The 22,054-nt window shown below is 28.8% G+C and overlaps 1 protein-coding gene across 1 annotated transcript; it reads right to left on the reverse strand.

Moving 5' to 3' along the window:
• Positions 1-375: 375 nt before the first annotated feature.
• On the reverse strand, positions 376-14,986 carry LOC129988917 (zinc finger protein 658B-like). Its single transcript, XM_056097204.1, has 2 exons — positions 14,853-14,986; positions 376-4,262 (listed from the first exon to the last, which is right to left on the reverse strand). The coding sequence occupies exon 2, from the start codon at positions 3,718-3,720 to the stop codon at positions 850-852; it is 2,871 nt and encodes a 956-aa protein (XP_055953179.1). The 5' UTR covers positions 3,721-4,262; positions 14,853-14,986; the 3' UTR covers positions 376-849.
• Positions 14,987-22,054: the final 7,068 nt, after the last annotated feature.

The raw sequence follows: 22,054 nt of genomic DNA on the forward strand, positions 1-22,054 counted from the left end.
TGTACTTAATAAATTAGAATTTATATTTGAGATAAGAGTTTAAATAAAATGAAACCTCTTTCTGAGCTACATTTCATGTAAAATTCACATTTCAAAATTTCTTTTCATATTATTTCTCAACTCTTAAATCGTTCTAAGCTCAAACGGATTTAAATGCAAATTTCACAAGAACATGTTTTCTATAAGTATGAGTTTGTAATTGCATTAAAAAAAATTAGTATGTGAAAGTACTGTAAAAGAAAAAAAGAAACAATTGTCTAAAATATATTTATTTGGCAATGTATATTATGAGAAATGAAATTAATTAATAAGAGAATAATTGAAACTGGAATGAATATTTTGTGAATTACAATGGAATCTTATTCATTTATAAATTATTCCACTTTTTAATATTAACTTAAATACTTTATAGTATATACTATATATATAGTATATAGTAATAGTATTATATACAGTATATATAACTATATAGTAATACTTTATAGTATGATTTATACTCTTCAAAAAAAAAAAAAAATCTTTAAACTCCATAATCCGTAAAGACATATTTAGACAGTTTTCCATCTGTGTGTTATGGGGAAAATAAGATGGAACGCTCTTATAGAGAGAGCGCTTCAAAAAAATCATTTTTTCAAATTTCTAATTTTGTTGTGATGTGTCACTAATGTCTATTTAAAACATATCCAAGAAAATTTATAACTAAAAATGTTTTATTTGAAAGCGTCTCTTCCATACGCGCTCGCAAACGACTCTTTAATCGGCAGACATAAAAAAAAAAAAAAAAAAAAAAAATCCTTTCTTACACAAGTTACAGGAAAATTCTTTCATATCAGTCAGCAAATGACGTGCTTATGGTTTATCTTCCGTGTGCGTCCGCGAATGCCTCTTTAATTGCGAATTGGTAGTAAATGCTTTACTACAAATCACACATGCAAATGGTTTTTCTTTCGTGTGCACCCCCAAATGTACCTTTAAATGTGAATTCGCAGAAAAAGTTTTGTTGCACAGGTTACATGAAAACGGTTTTTCCTTTGTATGTGTCCGCATATGAACATTCAAATTCGAATTTTTAGCAAATGTCTTATGGCATACATCACATGAGTAAGGTTTCACTTCTGAATGCGTCCATAGATGCGATTTTAATTGCGAGTTGGTAGAAAATGTCATGTTACAAACATCACATTCGTACGGTTTTTCTTTCGTATGCGTCCGCGAATGCACCTTTAATTGCGAATTGGTAGTAAATGCTTTATTACAAATCACACATACAAATGGTTTTTCTTTCGTGTGCACCCGCAAATGTACCCTTAAATGTGAATTCGCAGAAAAAGTTTTGTTGCACAGGTTACATGAAAACGGTTTTTCATTCGTATGTGTCCGCATATGAATATTCAAAACCGAATTATTAGCAAATGTCTTATGGCATACATCACATGAGTAAGGTTTCACTTTCGAATGCGTCCATAGATGCGATTTTAATTGCGAGTTGGAAGTAAATGTCATGTTACAAACATTACATGCGTACGGTTTTTCTTTCGTATGCGTCCGCGAATGCACCTTTAAATGCGAATTGGTAATAAATGCTTTACTACAAATCACACATGCAAATGGTTTTTCTTTCGTGTGCACCCGCAAATGTATCCTTAAATGTGAATTCTTAGAAAAACTTTTGTTACACAGGTTACATGAAAAAGGTTTTTCATTCGTATGTGTCCGCATATGAACATTTAAAATCGAATTATAAGCAAATGTCTTATGACATACATCACATGAGTAAGGTTTCACTTTCGAATGCGTCCATAAATGCAATTTTAATTGCGAATTGGTAGTAAATGTCATGTTACAAACATCACATTCGTACGGTTTTTCTTTCGTATGCGTCAGCGAATGCGCCTTTAAATTCGAATTGGTAGTAAATGCTTTACTACAAATCACACATGCAAATGGTTTTTCTTTCGTGTGCACCCGCAAATGTTCTCTTAAATGTGAATTGTTAGAAAAACTTTTGTTACACACATTACATGAAAACGGCTTTTCATTCGTATGTGTACGAATATGAACTTTCAAATTTGCGGTGCTAGTATATGCCTTAAGGCATACATCACATGAGTAAGGTTTCTCGTTCGTGTACGTTCGCAAATGGCTCTTCAATTGCGAATTGGTAGTAAATGCTTTACTACAAATCACACATGAAAAAGGTTTCTCTTTTGTGTGCACCTGCAAATGTACCCTTAAATGTGAATCCTTAGAAAAACTTTTGTTACACAGATTACATGAAAACGGTTTTTCATTCGTATGTGTCCGAATATGACCATTCAAAATCGAATTATTAGCAAATGTCTTATGGCATACATCACATGAATAAGGTTTCACTTTCGAATGTGTCCATAAATGCGATTTTAATTGCGTGTTGGTAGTAAATGTCATGTTACAAACATTACATGCGTACGGTTTCTCTTTCTTATGCCTCCGTAAATGTATCTTCAATTGCGAATTGGTAGTAAATGCTTTACTACAAAGCACACATGCAAACGGTTTTTCATTTGTATGCACACGCAAATGAATTCTTAAATGCGAGCTGCAAGAAAATGTTTTATTACACAAGTTACAAAGAAATCGTTTCCGATTTGTATGTGTCCGAATATGACTGCGCAAAGTTGAATTTTTAGCAAACGCCTTATGGCACACAGAACATGAGTATAGTTTCTCTTCCGTATGCGTCGATAAATGCTTCGTTAAATTCGATTTTATAGAAAATTCCTTAAGACCCACATCACACGAATTTGGTTTCTCTTCTGCATGCGTCTGTAAATGCATTTTTAAATCAGCGTCGATAGAAAATGCTTTACAACAAATAATACATGTAAACGGTTCCACCTCAGTGTGCACTTGCAAATGTGTCCTTAAATGACAGTTGTCAGTAAATGCTTCATTACAAAAGTTACATGTAAATCGTTTTTGTTTCTTATGCGTCTGCATATGTTTATTCAAAGTCGAATTGTTAGCAAATTCCTTATTGCACTCATTACAATTATATGGTTTCTCTTTCGTATGCGTCTGTAAATGCATCTTTAAATCCGAATTTTTAAAAAATTCTTTATGACACATATCACACGCATAGGAGTTTCCTTTCGTATGTATCCGAATATGCCTATTGTAAGACGAATTGTCAGAAAATGCTTTGTGACACACACTACATGCGTACGGTTTCTCTTTCGTATGTGTTCGAATATGCCTAATGAGAGACGATCTATCAGAAAAGGCTTTATGGCACTCATTACATTCATATGGTTTCTCTTTCGTATGCGTCTGTAAATGCATCTTTAAATCTGAATTTTTAAAAAATTCTTTATGAGACACATCACATGCATAGGAGTTTCCTTTCGTATGTATCCGAATATGCCTATTGTAAGACGAATTGTCAGAAAATGCTTTGTGACACACACTACATGCGTACGGTTTCTCTTTCGTATGTGTTCGAATATGTCTAATGAGAGACGATCTATCAGAAAAGGCTTTATGGCACTCATTACATTCATATGGTTTCTCTTTCGTATGCGTTCGTATATGGATAATTAAGTCACACCACTTAGAAAACATTTTACCACAAGCATCGCATGAATATGATTTCTTTTGTAAAGGAGCACGTAAGTCCTCTTTTGAAATTTCCACCTGAGAAACAACTTGACTGCATAGATCAGAAGGACGTGGCTTTTCCATCGCATAAGCAATAAGAAAGTGACAAAGAATTTGCTTTCAAAAAACTAGTTGATAAACCAAAAGCAACCAACTTTCCTTCAGATTCAATTTGTAAACAAAATTTTACATAACATGAACTAACACATGAATGCAAATAGTATATAAAAAAGGTTTCTTTCGTGTTTGAATGGAAAAATAAGGTTTAAGTTTCATTGCTGAGAGTATACTCTACAAGTTGACTTATAGGAACAAAATTTGTCTGTTGCAAACACAAATAAAAATATTCACTAATATATCAAGAGAAAAAAAATCGAGGGAAAGAAATCGCAAATCTCAAATTTTGGGCACATCTAGAGTGGAATTGTTTTCATTTTCCCTTTCTATCTTCCAAGGTTCTGGATTCCAAATTACATAAGTCATATTCTGCAGCTTAGATTTGTGAATCACACTCCTATCGTTGACTCATTCATCAGGAAAGATGCGATGACTCCGTAGCCGCTCTCCTTGTCACAGAAACACTTCGGAATTGATTCATCCACCTAGTTTCTTCACAACTTCGGAATCTAAATAATATAAAATAACACATTTTCACATTCGGAACAACTAAATATAGTTGAGCATAACCATAGTTTCAAAAGGATTGATAAGAGTTTAAAAGTAAAGAAATAAATAGTTACAGAATGATAAGAACAAATATATTGTGAATTAGAAAAAACATTTAATATTGAAATTTTTCACTGTCACATTAAATGAAAAGATGAAATGATATAAAACCTCAGAAGTCACTTTTATAAATGGCTATCGGTTTTACCCTCGGTTCGACCTGCTTTAACGGTTTTATATGCGTGGGGAAAAAAAAAGTAAAAAATCAATACTTTGTCGCCGTTCAGTTGAGTGCTCTTATTTTCAATTCCGTAAAAAGTGCTTCGCTAACAAATTGTTTGAATTTTTCCCTCCAGAAATGTAATATACAAGCGATACCGGAAAAAGGACGGAGTTTTTACGTTAATACTAGCATATTTAAAAGATAGCTCTGAAAGCGTACCAAGTGCTTGTGCGAAACCAAAACAAATTTAAGATTAAAAGCGTTGAAAGCCAAAGGCATATTACCTAAGGTTTCAGAATTTTGAGGATCGTAGAAGGTTCCGTGGACTGTCTAAAATTAGCAGCTCTGCTGAATAATTTTTTGAAATATCTAGGAAGGCATAACTTTCTAGATAGCTTTAATTCTTTTTAAGTCGGTGCCGAACAAAAAAAAAAAAAAAAAAAAGTAAAATATTTGTAATCAGAAAATGTAATGCTCAAAAAGATTGTCCATCAAAAGGTTTTAAAATACTTAATTTTGAAACTTGAAAATCCGGGCTGTTCGAGTAATGTGTGGTGCTACACTGTCTTGCATAAAAATGGTATTTTGATGGTAAACTCTCTGTTGCAACTCGGTAATCAAAACTTGACAACATACTGAGATATCTCCTCCTATTTAGGAAACGTGTAATAGATTCAGTGGATGTTGATTCCTCAAAAAAAAAAAAAAAAAAAAAAAAAGGCCTGTAACGTTTTTCCTTTTTGGTAACTGGCCTTTCGGCCAGATGTAACGTCACACGGTTTTCCACACATCGTTAAGTACCTCCGGACCGCCATATGAGAATCCTTTTCAGCAGTAGAGTCATTGTGTCAGGTCATTTGTTGTATCAAGATAAAGGACAATATATATGTATTTCGTCGTTTCAAAGAGACCCATCGTATCTTCAAGGGAGAACGACAAAACATCCAGATGTTAAACATTTTTTCCATTTGAATGGACTTCTCACATCTTCGAGAAACGATCATTCACCAGCAACAATGGTTATTAAGTGCCGAAATCAGGTGGACTTTAGTTGGTGTTAGCCCTGAATTGAATATAATTAACCTGCATGTTACAACGATGAATCATTAAGGACATCGACTGGAGACTATTCAAGAAGCAATGCTGAGCAGCTATTGGGTGATAATGAACTCAAATTCACAATGAGAAAAATTACAGGCGGAGATCTGGCGAAAATAAAATGCGGTAATTTTTGGAAAGAGGACAGAAAAGCAGTGGGAGTATTTTAAGGAGGAGTCAGAGAGACGTGGGTATTCGAAGGTGTTCCTGATTTTGTGAGATGCTCCGTGTGATTCGGGTTTCTGTGTTAAAATCCACCCGATAAAGATAGGTGGATTTCTGGAGCTACCCCTGTAGTAGCCATTGGAGCTAACAGCCTGTTAGAGAATTTTGTTTTGTTTTGTTTATTCTCCGAATTGATCGATGAACTATTTCATGATTAATTTTCAACTGTTGTCTGAATTTTGTAAATAATTTTACCTTAGATCAGAATAAGTTGTTTTTGCGTACATATAAAGGGCTATAAATAAAGGAACTGTTTGCTACGTTACTCTCTTATATGATCAATCAGGATCCAGATTGTTATAACTGTCTGGATTTGGTAAGGTATAAGGTATTTGCTACAGGTTCTGCAAATACCTTATGCCCGGTTATAGGAATTAGATATGTTCATTTCTTACAAATTAAAATAACTTTATTAACACAAAACACAGAGACAAACACCAACACAGGTAAGGAATACGAAGAGAACTACGCAGTAGCGTCTTTTACATCGGTTATTATACAGTGACGTAATGACAGACCAATCAGATCCTCATCACATCCCTTCAACTTCTCTTAGGTAAGGGGTGTGATGTCACAGTTGCGATCAAGGACAAAGTCGTGAAAGAGGAATAATGCAACGGCACCGCAACAAAGATATTATAGGTCCTATTAAAAAAATAGCTGTACAATAGCACCACACAGTCACTATAGATACGTACAATGGAACTTCTCGAACAACATTAGGATTACAATTTCGTCCAAATCCGACTGCTGTTTGTGTTTACTTCTCCTTTTAAACAAAAATGTGCCTCATCGCCCCACAAAATATTCTAGGGTCAAGATTCATTCATTACTGCATTAAACTGCATTGCAAATGTTAGCTGACTTTCTGTATAGCCATGAATTAGCTGTTGCATTCTCTGAATCTTGTATGAATAGAAGCACAAAATGTGACGCAGCATCTTTCTCACCGGAGACATCGACACGTCGATTTCATTTGCAATAGTTGGCACACTTGCATTAAAATATGGCGAATGCTTTGCTAAATCTACGCTCAATATCTTCAACACTAGAAATATCCACTTGTTTTCGTCCTCTTCCAGGAAGAATGTGAAGTTTTCCTGTTGCCTCAAATTTTTTGATCATTTTATGAATGCAACGATCCGAAATTAGTCCATGCCTAACATATTTCTATTTCCGAAATTCCCGAAGAGCTGCAGCTGCGTTGCTGTCATTTCGATAAAATAACTCTACAAGAGGAGCCCTTTTTTTTTTTTTCTCTAAGTTGCCATTTTTCATGGAGCTTAGATTACAATGCTTTTCAAAAACAACAAACTCATCCAATATCAAAGGAATCACAAACAACTTTGTTAGTTAATTTTAAATTGCCAGTTGATTTGAAGTGTACTTCTAAGTTTCGAAGTTGTGACATCACTGCCATATCTATGTAGATTGTCAAAGATTTGAATAAAAAGTGATCTCCAGGCGTGAATTGAGATTTTGTGTGTTTTGTCTGGATTGTCCGAAACTGATAAAAAATTTACTTTTACCATCTGCAAAATATTTCCTTTGCTATATTTAAAAAAAAAAAAAAAAAAAAAAAAGCGGGGGGGGGGGCAAAAACTGAATTAGATATTGGAAATTGGAAGCGACGCCACCTATTGATCAACATTTGAACTATTTTTTTCCGATTTTTGTAGAGCGCATTGCTTTTACTACCTACTAGTGAAATTTACTTTCGTTTGAAGCCATAAAACCGGCTCAACAGCCTTCTGAATAGGCCAACTTTAATTGCAACAACCTGTATAACAAAATTGTATACAGGTGTGACCTGTATATAAAAACGAAAAAGTTCTAACGTCAAATAAAATATTATTCAGTGAACTTGATGCCGGTTTACTGATGCCTTGATCTTATTCCTTGAGAAGAAACAAAGTTGTTTATCCTAATTAATAAAAAAAATTAAAATGTAATTTTTTGACTTTCATGCAAAGCAGAGTAATTATTGTAGAAATAGAAAACAAAATTTAATTTTTTAATACAAATATGTTGTCAACGGAATGAAAACAGATATCTACTAATAATAAAAATGAATGAGTGTGCATTTAGGTGTGTTTGTATTGGCGCTCTACAGGCCATATAATTTCACGTCCAGACAAATGGAAGACTTATACAGGAGGCAGGAGATGCGCACTTCAGAAAGATATTTTTCCCATTTTAATCAGATCTTTCATTAAGATCTAAGCTGAATTTTGGTATTTCCTCTACGATAACTTCCGAAAATATTTTTTTAGGAAAAGGAATTTAACAGGTTTTAAAATTGAAATAAATAAATAATTATAGTAATTTAATATTTGCGGAAATTTTTACCGAATTATATATATAATTTTTTTGCAACAGTTATATATATAATTTTTTTGCAAATTGAAACAGTCTTAATTATTTCATCAAAAATTTAATACAATGATTTTGTTCTATTGTTAAAAGCTAAAAAAAAAAAAAAAAAAAAAAAAAAAAAAAAAAAAAAAAAACAACTTCTGAATTTAAAAAAAAAAAAAAAAAAAAAAAAAAAAAAAAAGACGAAGTTTCGATTCCGCAAAATTCACAGGTATATTAAAATTCACAGATATTCAGACGATAGATAAAACACACATTCACGTTTCTATGACGCCTATGATGTCGGGAGAATAATCTCTTCTGCAAAAATGTATGTACAGAATGAACAGAGCATTTGAAAAACAATGATTTGATGCAATTAAAAACATTATTTAAATCATTTAGCTGAAATCAAATGTAACCAGTATTCTCGGGAAAGCAGCTGGTAATTTGAGGCGACTAGTGGATAATAAAATTGAATAAAATATTAAATGGCATTTATGATGTTTCGCAACAGCTATACTAGCCAACAGCCTTAAAAAGATACTAGATATGGCAATGAAAACGTGTTAAAACATGAGACAAAATGATCAAATATTATTTAAAAAAATTTGTAACACATTCCAAACACAGTGTTTAAGGTTAAATATCTGGGCACGTATATTAAAACGTGTTTGTTTAGTTTTTTAAATGAAAAGTAAGAGTAAAGATGTCGGAAGACAGCAGATAAATATTAATATTAAGAAAAAGTGAGTGAAAGCTGTGATGCAATAGTGAGAAAAAATTAACATTTACACAAGATAAAAAAATAAGAAGTTTAAAACTAACATTAAAAATTTATTATAAAACGAATAATAACTGCATGAACTGTTCCAGGGAAAAGGCATTTTTTTTTTATTTTTATTTTAAAGTGGAGGTAAAATCATTCTTGTACGGTGGTGTTTCCAGAAATTATTTAACAGCGTTATTTTTCCAATCCGCAACATATCTCTACTCCTTCTTAAAAATTCATATATCTTCCTTCAGTGTAGTCGTTAAATTATTAATTCTTACACGATTTTCTTTGTTTTAAGTGTAATATGATCAATTTATGTTTATTTCAATATGTAAAATAGCTTATCTCAATTCAGATCTCAAATATGATAGGTAATTACCAAGTATCTATTCATTAAGGGGAAAAAAGTCACTAATTTAAATAACAATTTTTTTCATATGTTTTTGGTAATATAATGAAAGCTTTAATATGTATAAAAAATTATATATGTGTGTGTGTGTGTGTGTGTGTAATGATATATTTTAAAATTTAATTTAAACTTAATTAATTTCCTAACTTTTAGCTTAATTTAGCCCATATTAACTTCATTCTAAAATATTCTCTTATTTCCTGATCCCATTCCACCTTTTCTATTCAATTAAACCAACATGAGTTCTAAAATTGTTGAATCAGCTAAAAGCTGGAACGATCTCGCACTCTGAGTGAAGGGATAAAATACTCGTATATAAACAAATTCCACTAAAAAATCCCTGTGTTTTCCTTACTTGTGATTGACACATATTAGAAATCTCTATTAAAATCTCTAAGTGTATATTCATAGGGATAAACTTTTCATTAGCTTTTTCTTATTTCGTGTTGTGTCGTTCTGTATTGTGCTTGCTGCTTCTACTTGTGGAAAAAATTATGGCTTCCGAGACGGAAATAAAACAAAGTTAATAAATCGAAAGTCTCTTCACTGTCTTCTGCTTCAAAAATTATGTAACAAATTTTTGGTTTAAGCAGAATGCAGGTTGAAGCAGTGAAGAGACTTGGTATTTTTAATTCCGTTTTATTCACTCTTTAATATCCATCCAGGAAAGCATAATTATTAACAAGAAGGCGCAGCGCGGCACAAAAGGAGAAGGCAAAAAAGGGACGAACAAATGATCTATATAACATAGGATTTCTGGTCAGGGACCAATTCAATATACGTGGTGACCTTTGACACCTTTTCAAGGGCAACCGAAGATATCACTTTCTCTTGATACGTAGTATTGATGGCGAATTATTTTTACAGAGGAATTAATTAAACCGAAAGTAGAATTGGATCACGAAATAAGAGAATATTTTAGAATGAAGTTACGATGGGCTAAATTAATTAATTAATTTGGGTAAAATTAAGAGTTTAAAATGTCATTATATATATATATATATATATATATATATATATATATATATATATATATATATATATATATATATATAGAGAGAGAGAGAGAGAGAGAGAGAGAGAGACTAATCTATACTTATATAAAGCTCAATGTGTGTGTGTGTTGACGCTCTACAGGCCAGAACGTTTGACCTACAGCTACTAAATTTGGTACATGTATACCTTGGAGGTCGGGAATGTGCACCTGGGAACCTTTTCTTTAAAAAAAATTTTTTTAATTATAATTTTAATTATTAATTAAAAACTAACTTTCCCGCCAAAAAAATCTTCATTTTCCCCACTGCCAAATGAGTAAGGCTTCAGTTTTTTTTTTCACACACTAATAAGACTAGGCTTAACATTTTTCGGCCGATTATTTCAAACGATTCTGTTTATTTTATTAATGCTTGATGCATTTAAAATTAAACCATGTTAATTATTCGACCTTTCAGATTCATACTGAAGTATTTTTGAATTAAAATAAATCAGAATAAAGGAAATTAAAAATTTCAAATCTGCATAGCGTTACCCCAACTGGCGTATAAAAATTCACGCATTTACGTTACCAACTGGCGTTGAAAATTCACGCATGCGCATTGTGTTCTGATTGTTGACAACTATTATCAACGGATGCTGACTTGATTTAAATTATTTTTAGGTTAGTTGTATGCTTTTGTAAATACATTGTATTTGTTGTTTTTTTTAAAACCTGTTTTCGGTCGATTATTTTAAACGATTCTGTTTATTTTCTTAGTGTTTGATGCATTTAAAATTAAACATTGTTAATTAATCGATCTGCTCATGATGAATCTCAGAAAATTTTGTTGACAAATTCTTGAGATATTACATAATTAGGTAAGACATTCTTTAGTGCCCATAAAGTTTAAACGCTCAATGACTCTGTTTTCAGTAATCATATTATAAAAAAAATGTCTTGTTTCAGTAAAAAATATTATTATATTAATTGCAAATTAATCCTTTCCACTTTAATTTAAAGCTTAAATTCTACGGGAGCTAACAGAAAATTAGAGAGATACATATTACGTTATGACTGAAGGCCTTTATAATATTATGAGTGAATTATATGACTATCCAAATTTGAAATTTTAAAACATTTTGATGAAGACGTTATTAAAGTAGGAATTGCATAAAATATTTAATTATTAAAATTTTTACGAACATTTAAGATTAGCAAACCGTCTGGTCACCAAAGGCGGCTAGTTAGTAATAAAAACGAAGTGAAAAGGAAAAAATACAATGAAACTTTTTCTACTTTTTAATTTTTTAGTTTGATTCCGAAATAATTTAGATTGTTTCAGAAATAGGTTCATATTGCTATTACATATTGCTTATATTTGATTACTTATACAGATAGATAGATATTATATATATATATATATATTTCAAGTGCAAGACATTCAAAAAATATCAATGAAAAACAAAGGTCATTTGATTTAAAAGGATGTTTTAAATGCATTTCAATATTGTTTTAATCAGCTAAACTGTAGAATGAAAAGCTGTAATCAGATAGAGAGAACATCTGTATTTCATCAAACAAAGTAAGAGAAATAATTTCAACTAAATAATATCATAAACACTCATTGCTCCTTTAAAAAAAACAATTTTTTAAGTTATTTTATTATAATATCAAAATGCAAAAATAAGTGTTCTGTCCATTTTAAGCTCTTCATTGTTAATTTGCTTTACACCATTCTGATAGTTTAGATTTTTAAGTATAATACTTTAAAATGGTGAAATTTCATATGAAAACTGAAAAGTATTCTATAAATTTCGCTGAAAATTTTAATTCTTATTTTCTATAATATAGAAATCACGTAAATGCATTTTCTAAAAACTTTTCCACTTCTTACATAATAAAACATTTTTAGTATTTTACTAAGAAATTATGGAAATATTTAAAAAAATGCATAAGAAAGGAAATTCATTTTTCTTACACAATTAAAATCAATTGATCTTTTTATTAATTTGTTCAATTTTCAAAAATAAATAACATATAAAAACAATTCTTAATGGTTTGGATAAAAAAAGACTATTGATTCATTGAAAATTTCATGAGACCTCTCATTTATTTTATTTTCAGCAGTAATCAAATTATTATCTTCAACAGATTATAATAATTACTAAGGATTTATTTGAGTGTTTAATCTATATTATGAAGTAAACATTATTAGATTTATTAATTAACATTAATAGTTCTTTTATTATGAATTCTTATATTATTAACAAATAGTAACTTTATTCAAATAGGGGAAAACAGTTTATCAAGGACATTTTAAAATTGATGAATTTAGTGGCAAGTTTAGTTCTTATGGCCTTAAGTACGTAAAATGTGGAATGCTAAAAAAAATTTTTTTTTTTTTTTTTTGAATTGCAAATTCTATTAGCGCAATTTAATACATTCTTCATCATGTATCTATGTATTTCTAGGTGGTAAGGGATATTATAAAATCTGTATACTTATAGATGGTTTATAGATGGTATATGAACATCACAAATCCAAATTGAACACATTAATTCATCATTTTCCAACAAGTTTACTTTATTATATAAGCATATAAAAATAATAATAAAGGGTATCTATTGGCATGTGTCTTGTAATAAGTTTTTAAATTACTTCTATATGTTATAACGCTGCCTAATCATGTATATATATAATTGGGTTTGAATTTCTACTTCACAAGCACAATCTCTTGAATATGAATATTCATTAAACAGTAAGTAAAATACGTTCATAAAAAAATTTGTTACATTTCAGATTCTTGTTTATTTATTTCATTTTAATATTTTCAACAATATAAAAATTTTACCTCAAGAGCACTAAAGTATAGTATAATATATATATAACAATGAAAAACAATTTATTTATTTAAACGAAAACACAAAATATGTTTGAATGCTTTCTTCCGTAAGAAGAAATAGAATATTAAAATTTAACAAAAGGAAAAAAATCAATAAGTCATCAAAGAGTAACATCATTAAAATCAACAAACATACTGAATATCAAATATTTTTCATTCATATATACATGATTATATGAATGAAAAATATTGATATTCAGTATGTTTGTTGTTAATACTAAATTTTATTTATTAAATTTTCAAAATACTGATAAATTAACAAAGCAATAATGAGTAAAAACCGAATTTCATGTAATTCTTGGATTATATATTTTGAAACGCTTATATTTACATGACATAATTCTTATAAAATTTTTGGATTATATTTAATTGACAAGTTAAAACTATATTAATTGGTCAAAAGTAAAAAAAAAAAAAAATGCAGTCAAATGTTTAAAATAATAGTAATTGTAATATATATACTATAATAATGCAAGACAGACGTCTTACATTTAAATAAAATCAAGAATATGCACACAACTAAAGAACAGAACCAATAAATTACTAAAATCAAATTAAAATAAATCCCTCACGTCTTAAAAAAATTAAAGAAAGATCAAATTTGGGAACAAATTTTGCCCCCAAATTAAATTTTAGTTTCATAAATTAGGACAAATTTAGATGGGTATTTGAAATTAATATTACATATATCTATAAATAAAAATGATATAATGACAATGTGATAAGGCTATATAAAATGTTTCTAAAAATTTAATACTATTAATTAAAAATACCATTATTAAAATAGTTTCATTACTTAAATGGGCATTCATGTATTAAATGCATGCAAGCTTTAATCACCAAAGGTCAGTTTCTAATAAGTTCGTTAGCAGTTAAATTCTGACTATGCTGACCTAAAATATGAGTCATTCAAAAGTATCTATAAGTGAAATTCTCCAATACACAACAAATTATGTATAAATAAAATATATTATTATTTACATTTACTTAACATTAAAATTTAAGGTATTTATTGATTCAATGCCATTTCATTTGGTAAAAGTTCCTTTTATATTTTATAATAAATTAAAATAAATAAAAAAATTTCATATATTAGAAAAATCATATAATAATACATCCAACTGTAGTATGCAGGTGGATGCATTGTAGAAATACAATATATTTTTCACTTGCGGATCTCAACAATATATTATAAAAATAATAATCTTAATATTTAATTAACCATCAGATAATTTTCCTCACACTTACATAATTCATTATATATTTATTCGATTCCTCATTTTGGATCACAAAAAGATAGTTGGACAAAAGATAAGAGCTGCTTTGCATTAAAATTATGAAACAATGAAGTTAATTTATTCTATATACACATTATGAAATCTGATTGAAGAAGTGAATTATATAAGTTATCCAACTTCAATACCATTAATTTTTGAGAGAAAAAACCTACTAATTTAAATTTGAATAACGCCATTTTTTTGTTAAGCCAGGCGATATTAATATTAAAATTATTAATTTGCAGCAGTATTTAACACATATAACTTTTAAAAACAAAAAAGATACTCAAAAACGAAATATAAAGCTTACATGATTGCATTCTTTTGCCATTTTTAAAACCAGTAAGAAATACAACTATTGGAGATTATAAACAAACATTGCTCTTTTGAATTAAGTTCAGAGATTAGTAGTTCGCGAACGCAAGAGGCGAAATGAACGGCTTTTACATATAAACCATATGAATCATACTGCGAGTTCAAAATGTACAAATTCTATGGCAAAGGATACCGACATGCTGTGATTGGTCGATTTCTTTCGCACAGACTTCATATGCTGTAGCTGCTGTACCCTACATGATGTTTATTTGGTTTCTGCGTACTTTTTCGTCTGCTCTTTTTCAAAATGGAGAAATTAAATCTTCCAGGGAAATACAAGTATAAAATAACTGAGATTGATGAGAATATAGCTATTTTTTAAATTTCGGATATTATAAATAAAGAATGGGGTCAATTCATGTGACGTAAAAGTCACATGTCATGAGCTATCTGCGCATGGCATTTAAGTTTCATCCGCACCGCTTTCGTCGATTAGTCTGCCATTAACGTTCTCCGCCGAGTATGAAGCGGATTTTTTTGTTTACATTTGAAGTTATAATTTTTGAATCATTTTCTTTCCTCTTATTATGTGTTAAAAGAGGAAATACTGGTGTGCTGATGGATGCTTTAATACGAAACACAAGAGTGACTGTCATGATAAAATGTTTTCTTATTTTCCTTTCAACAATCCTGCCTAGTTTTGGTACCTTTGGTATAGATTTTTTCAAGCCTTCGAAGTCGGTGATGTGCTTCGATCATTTTGAAGAATTCATTTATTAAATCGTAAATGGAATTCCAGTAATCGCAAATGTTTCAGTAAAAAAGAAATCGGTAAGCGATTTGCCAACAAAAACAATCAAACAAAATCCTGAGAGCATTTCTAATTCACTTTATTCACATTTGATGAAATTTCTGATAATTTTGAATATGCTCAGAAGGTTTTAAAATGTTTACATGAATATTACATTGCATTTTTCTACAAAATTTTATCTAAATTTAATTGATGTAAGTAAACAAACTCCTTCTGCAAAAATAACAACTGCTATAATTCTAAACGTAGGTGGAAGTGAATAAATTTCTTGGAAGATTTATTTAATAAGTGAAATCTTTACTAACTACTGAAAATTGAATTTCCTTATTGACTGTTATAATATATATATAATTGATGTATTTTATTAAACGTGCTCTTAATTTGATAAATTGAATGCTATATATAAGAAATATATATATATATTTAAGTTTTGAAAACACATGTAATTTAATTAAGTATATAAATTAGTTAAGTATAAAAACCATTAATTAATGTCAAATAATTTTTGTATTTGATTTTTAGTATTTGGCATTACAATAAAATGCATTATGAGGTTTTACTTTTTTATTATGAACCTTAAAGATTTCTTTATCTTTTAGTAATTCATGTTATTCAGTTATTGCTGGGTAATCGTGTTTAATAACAAGAGAGCAAAATGAATGGCTCTAGAAAGCATTAGTACTAATTTTCTAATTACATTTGCAGATTTGTGATGGATTCAAAGTGAATTTATATCAAACAACTTTTCTATTGTTAAAAATGAAATGTCAATAGTTTATTGTATTTAAACTGAAATTGAGTTTTATCATAATATCATGTTATACCATTGTGCACCTCAGTGATTTCTGTTTTAATAAATACAGGTCTTTTCATTGAAAATCAATTTCCATATCACCATTTATTATATAATTTTTATTCCCAACTTCATTGCTACATGCATGTCTCACTTTTTTTCTTCTATTTTTTTAACATATCAATTTTGAATTATAAAATTCTGTAAAAGCATAAAAGTGTTTCTTCTAACTCATCTTCATATCCCATTTAACTTCTCTCTCTCTCAATATATATATATTGTTTTTATTCGTGATAAAAAAAAAACTGTTGTTTAGTATTTAGAATGTTTCTGTTGAATAAAATTGATTTCATTATTTACTTTGACATTTTTGTCATGCTGTGTTTATATTTTTTCTTAGTGTCTAGACAAATAAATGTTGATAAATAGTTTTTTAGTTCTTTGAATTAGTGAGTACATTGAAACATCCATTTGATCACATTTTTTCAAATAATTATCAGATATATTTTATCTATCTATCTATATATATATATATTTGTAATGTGTAAATAAAAAATATGAAACTGTAATTTTGTTTGTTTTCCTTTAATGATCTCTACAAATTAAAATGAAATAACTGATTCATAAGTTGAATGGATTTAAAAAAAGGTATCTATACCTTTTATATTTCATAATTTGAAATTGTAAACATAATTTATTCAATATATACTAATTTGAATTTCTTGTTTTTTCCTCTGAGCAAACTGAAAACATCAAAGTCTGAATATTAATAAAAATCATTACATAAGAAAAAAAAATGTAATAATTTTATTAGTAAGCTTTAAAATATTACCTTATCTAAGAGTAATACTTTGTTTTTAAAAAGAACTATATTTATAAAATTCAACATTCAATAATATGTAAAAAAAGAACATATGTAATTTTTCAAAAACACTGCCATAGTTATTTGTCAAAATGTATCCTTTGGGTAAAAAAAAGGGGGGGGGGATACGGGAAAGGAAAGAATAAAGCAGCACCAAACGAATTAAAAAGCGACTTTAATTAATTATGCAAAAACAATAATTCCATTGAAAGTACTAATTAAGATTTTAATATCAGAAATAAAATTATATAATTCAAAATTGATATGTTAAAAAAATAGAAAAAAAAAGTGAAACATGCATGTAGCAATGAAGTTGGGAATAAAAATTATGTAATAAATGCTGATATGGAAATTGATTTTCAATGAAAAGACCTGTATTTATTAAAACAGAAATAATTGAGGTGCATAATGGTATAATATGATATTATGATAAATGTCAATTTCAATTTAAAAAGTACAATAAACTATTGACATTTTATTTTTAACAATGGAAAAGTTGTTTGATATAAATTGACTTTGAATCCATCACAAATCTGCAAATGTATTTTAACATATCAATTTTGATTAAAATTTTAATATAAGAAATAAAATTATATAACTACGAAAATTCGGAAAAAATAATTCAAAATAATATCTTTAAAAAAATCAGAAGTTTTTAATAATTGATCAGCTAGCGTAACATTTACTAAAGAATGGTTCCATCAACGTTATCGGCAGACATCCCAACATGCGCAGAACGGTTGAAAATTGAACAGAAACGGTTTGTTTGGTACCTGACACGTGACCGTGAATTGACCCCATTGGATCAAGAGAGATCAAAATAAAGGAATTGGGAATCAAATTATTTCTTTTGATGATTTTTTCAATTTAAATATAATATTAAAATTTATCTCTGTTTTATCTGAAAACAAAATATATAATTTTATATAAAAAAAGAGTTTAAATAAAATTCTTACTTTTGGCAATAAAAAAAAAGAACTGCTTCACTTATAAATTGATATTCTAAAATATGAAACATTGATGGTATGTATCAAAAACAGATAGCAAATAAATAATGTAAAGTGGTGAGCACTAGCTGCTCCTTGAATATTTCAACTCTGCTATGGAAAAATTCATAATATTTCTGATTTATCTTGCAATGACGAAACAACATTCCCAATGGTTTTATTTTTTAAAGATTGCCCTGAAATTTCTGGTTTTCTTTGAGTTCTAAATTTTTAGGAAGTCCCTTTTCAGCAAACTGGAATTTTAACTGAACTCTATTTAGTTGTTAACTTAATATCAAGATTTGTAAATATATAAATAAGCTTATACATCTCTTTTGAATATAGATTCTTTTAGCAGTGTTCAAGAATTGATAAATGGTTGATGCATCTAGCCACGTAGACAGACTAATTCATCATGTTTACTTTTTTATTTCTTGAGGTGTAGCTGGAGGAGAACCTATTGAGTGCATCATCACAAATGCAGAAGAATTCAAGGAATAACGTTTTTCATGAAGGAGTGAAACTTCTTTGTGAGTGTTTCCCTGAAAAATATTGTTTATTGTAAAATGGGCCACTGATTGTAATGACAGATGATGATCTGAAAGAAAGAGAAGTTCTGAATGAAATATGGCTTAATTCCACTTACTTATTCTATCAGTTTCATGTTCTGAAAGCAGTGTGGCGATGGTTTAAAAGAGCACCATCAAGATTCTAAAAGAGCACCATCAAGAACTATATTTTTCATTTAAAGCACTGATATATGTCGAAACTGAAATGCAGCTGAAAAAGTTCTTAAAAATATGTGGAGAATAGCACGGTCAGGAAATATGCATCATATATTTGAGCAATTTGTTCTCCAAAAAGCAATTATGGTGCACTTGTCATAGAAAAATGCTTTTAACCAGGTGAAACAATACAATAGAGTTTGTTTAAAGTTTTTAAAAGAGACCATACTTGGACGAGTGAAAGCATTTAGCTTAGATAGTTATTGGACTTCATCATCACTAGTTTGAGAAATATATACATTGTAGATACTTAGACTTTAGTTTTGAGTGTTCTTCAAAAAAACTAATAAAAATGTTTTTGCCTGATGATAAAAGGATTCAGAACATGAGATCACTAAATAAGGACAACACTTATTTTGAAATTGATCACTATTTTGTTGATTTGGAAAATTCCATTTGTACTTGCTTTGTTGGTATGAATGGAAAACTGTGCAAGAATTTAAGTGCTGTGATTCTGAAGCAAAATAAACAATCCACATTTGTCTATTCACTGGAAAGTAGGAAATTAATGAATGAAGTGGGTACTGGGAAAAAATTGGATCCAAATAGTACTTTTTTGTTACCTTTAAGTTTTAACCCATCACACAAAGCAACTTTCCCTCTTTCTCAATCTAATGATGCTCCACAAATTTCTACTACAACACTTCTGCATTCTTCTAATGATATACTTTCGAAATCTGATAATATTATACTTCCACATTCTTCAAATGACACACTTTCACCTACACATATTGAAAAATTTTCACAGCCTTGCAATGATAGTAACATGGTTCTACCAACTATTAATACTATTTCAGAGACCATTGCAGTTACTTATCAAAACTCAGACAATGAAACAGATGATGATGATTACTTAAAAAACTTTAATGATATAATTAATCAAATTAAGTCCAGGTACAAAAACAATCCTGATGTTTTTAAGTCAGCAATAAAAAATAAAAAATGGTGAAGCATGTAAACAAGTTTGGAAAAACAGAAACTGGATTGGTGTCTACCTTGCATAACTTTGGAAGATACTTATTTAAATTTATTTTTGTAGGCTTGTTTACACTAGAAAATTAACAAAAGAGAAAATAAGAGTTAATGTGTGGCAGTTTAATGTTTATATTATATTGTAGCAAATTAATTATTTTTATTTTTAACGACTAAACTTTTTTATCCAGTTTTGAAATCTGTTTAACTTTAGATTTCTTAATTGTTTGATGCTTTTCTTTTAATTTTTATTGCTGTAAAAATTGAAACTGAAAGAGTGATAAATTTACTACAATATACATTCAGTACATGAATTTAAAAATATATTGTTAAAATTTGAGCTAAACAGTGTATGGGTTTCTATGAATTTTATTTTAATGTACTTTTAAGTATAGCAAATGCTATATGCTATGAGTCGATACTAATAACTTATTTTTTATACCATATTTAAAGAGTTTAGTGGAAGAAAGTGTCAAATGGAATTTTGAAAACTTATGCATTCATCTTTAATAATATGGTAGGATCTATTCTATAGAAAAATTAATAAGGTAGTTTAATATGAAAAGGAGTTTTGTGTGTGGCTTTCTTGTATTTTTATACATTCTAAAGCTAAATTTCTTTAATTCATTAAAATGTTATGTAGAATTTTCTTCCATTAACCTCTTCAGCTGTATGATGAAAGTTGGAAGAAACTTACTTAGATTTCTTTGTTTATTTTTCCCTCCCTTTAGAAATCTTAACTACTCGAGCAGAGTTTTGAAGTGCAGCAGAAAGAGAGTCAATCAAATACCTGTCCAGCCTACAACAACTACAAGATGAAAATCAATTTATTGTGGAAGGAAAAGTCAAGTTGATGGAAGACCAGTTAAGCAAGCATTACCACTTGCAATAAAAAAACATGCATATGGAATTTTCTCTGAGTTACCTAAAAAACATCCAAAAACAAAGCATAATTTGAGACACTTTGTTGAAAAGAATGTATCTCTTCCAAGTTAATTTATACTTCTAGCTAATTTATACTTATTTTATTTTTATCATGCTTCAAATATATGTTTGTTAATTGTAATTTTTTTTGTACAAAAATGCACTAGATGTACATTTTAAAAATGTACTAGAACATACTAACAGGATTTGTATGGTGTTAAAATAATTGGTATTAATATGGTATAAAATTTTAATATTGTTATGGTATCAAATAGCACTTTATTATATATGTATTATATATAGCAATATATATATTATATAGCAATTATATATATATATATATATATATATTAAAAATTAAAGAAAAGTTTTTACAAGTTGCTCGTTGCTCTGTTGAGTATCGAAGCATTTTCAGAAAATGAATAAAACATACCTTTGAAACCAAAGAGTCCTAAATTTTTTATTGATGTTATATGTATTCATATATATTAACCAAAGTTTTCATATAATCAAGCTTGAGCTGTTTTTTTATGGGATTTGAAGTTATTCTTTATGTACATTCTAAAACTGCATTAAGTCATTCTTCTCCTGCACCTTTTATTTTTTCTTAGTTTGTATTATTTTCTGCAACACTCTTCAAAATTCTTGAATAAATTGTTAGTCTTAAGCAGTGTGTAAAAGAAACAAAGATAGAATAATTTATGATTTTTTTTAATCATAAGAAATAGAAGTTTAAAAATTATTTCCTAGGGACGTAGACAGGACATTGAGAAGCACATAGCCTCAAAGGATTTTCATCTTCTTTTCCAGTTGAAAATTGAAGTAGTTAGTGTCATAAAACATAGTTTGTGCTTATTTAAAATATAAACCACTAGATATTTATGATTAAACAACTATTTAATGTAATTGGTGAGAGTTTTTTTTTAAATTTTTATTCTTTTTTTCTTTCTTTATAATTAAATTGGCTAGTCAGGCCAAAGGATGAAAGGTGAAGTGAAGAAGGGATTTAATACAATGCCTCTACTTAAAAATGACATGAACATTTTATATTAGAATATTGAAAA

Source organism: Argiope bruennichi, chromosome 10 (assembly GCF_947563725.1).
Source record: "Argiope bruennichi chromosome 10, qqArgBrue1.1, whole genome shotgun sequence".
In the NCBI taxonomy this organism is placed as follows: Eukaryota; Metazoa; Arthropoda; class Arachnida; order Araneae; family Araneidae; genus Argiope; species Argiope bruennichi.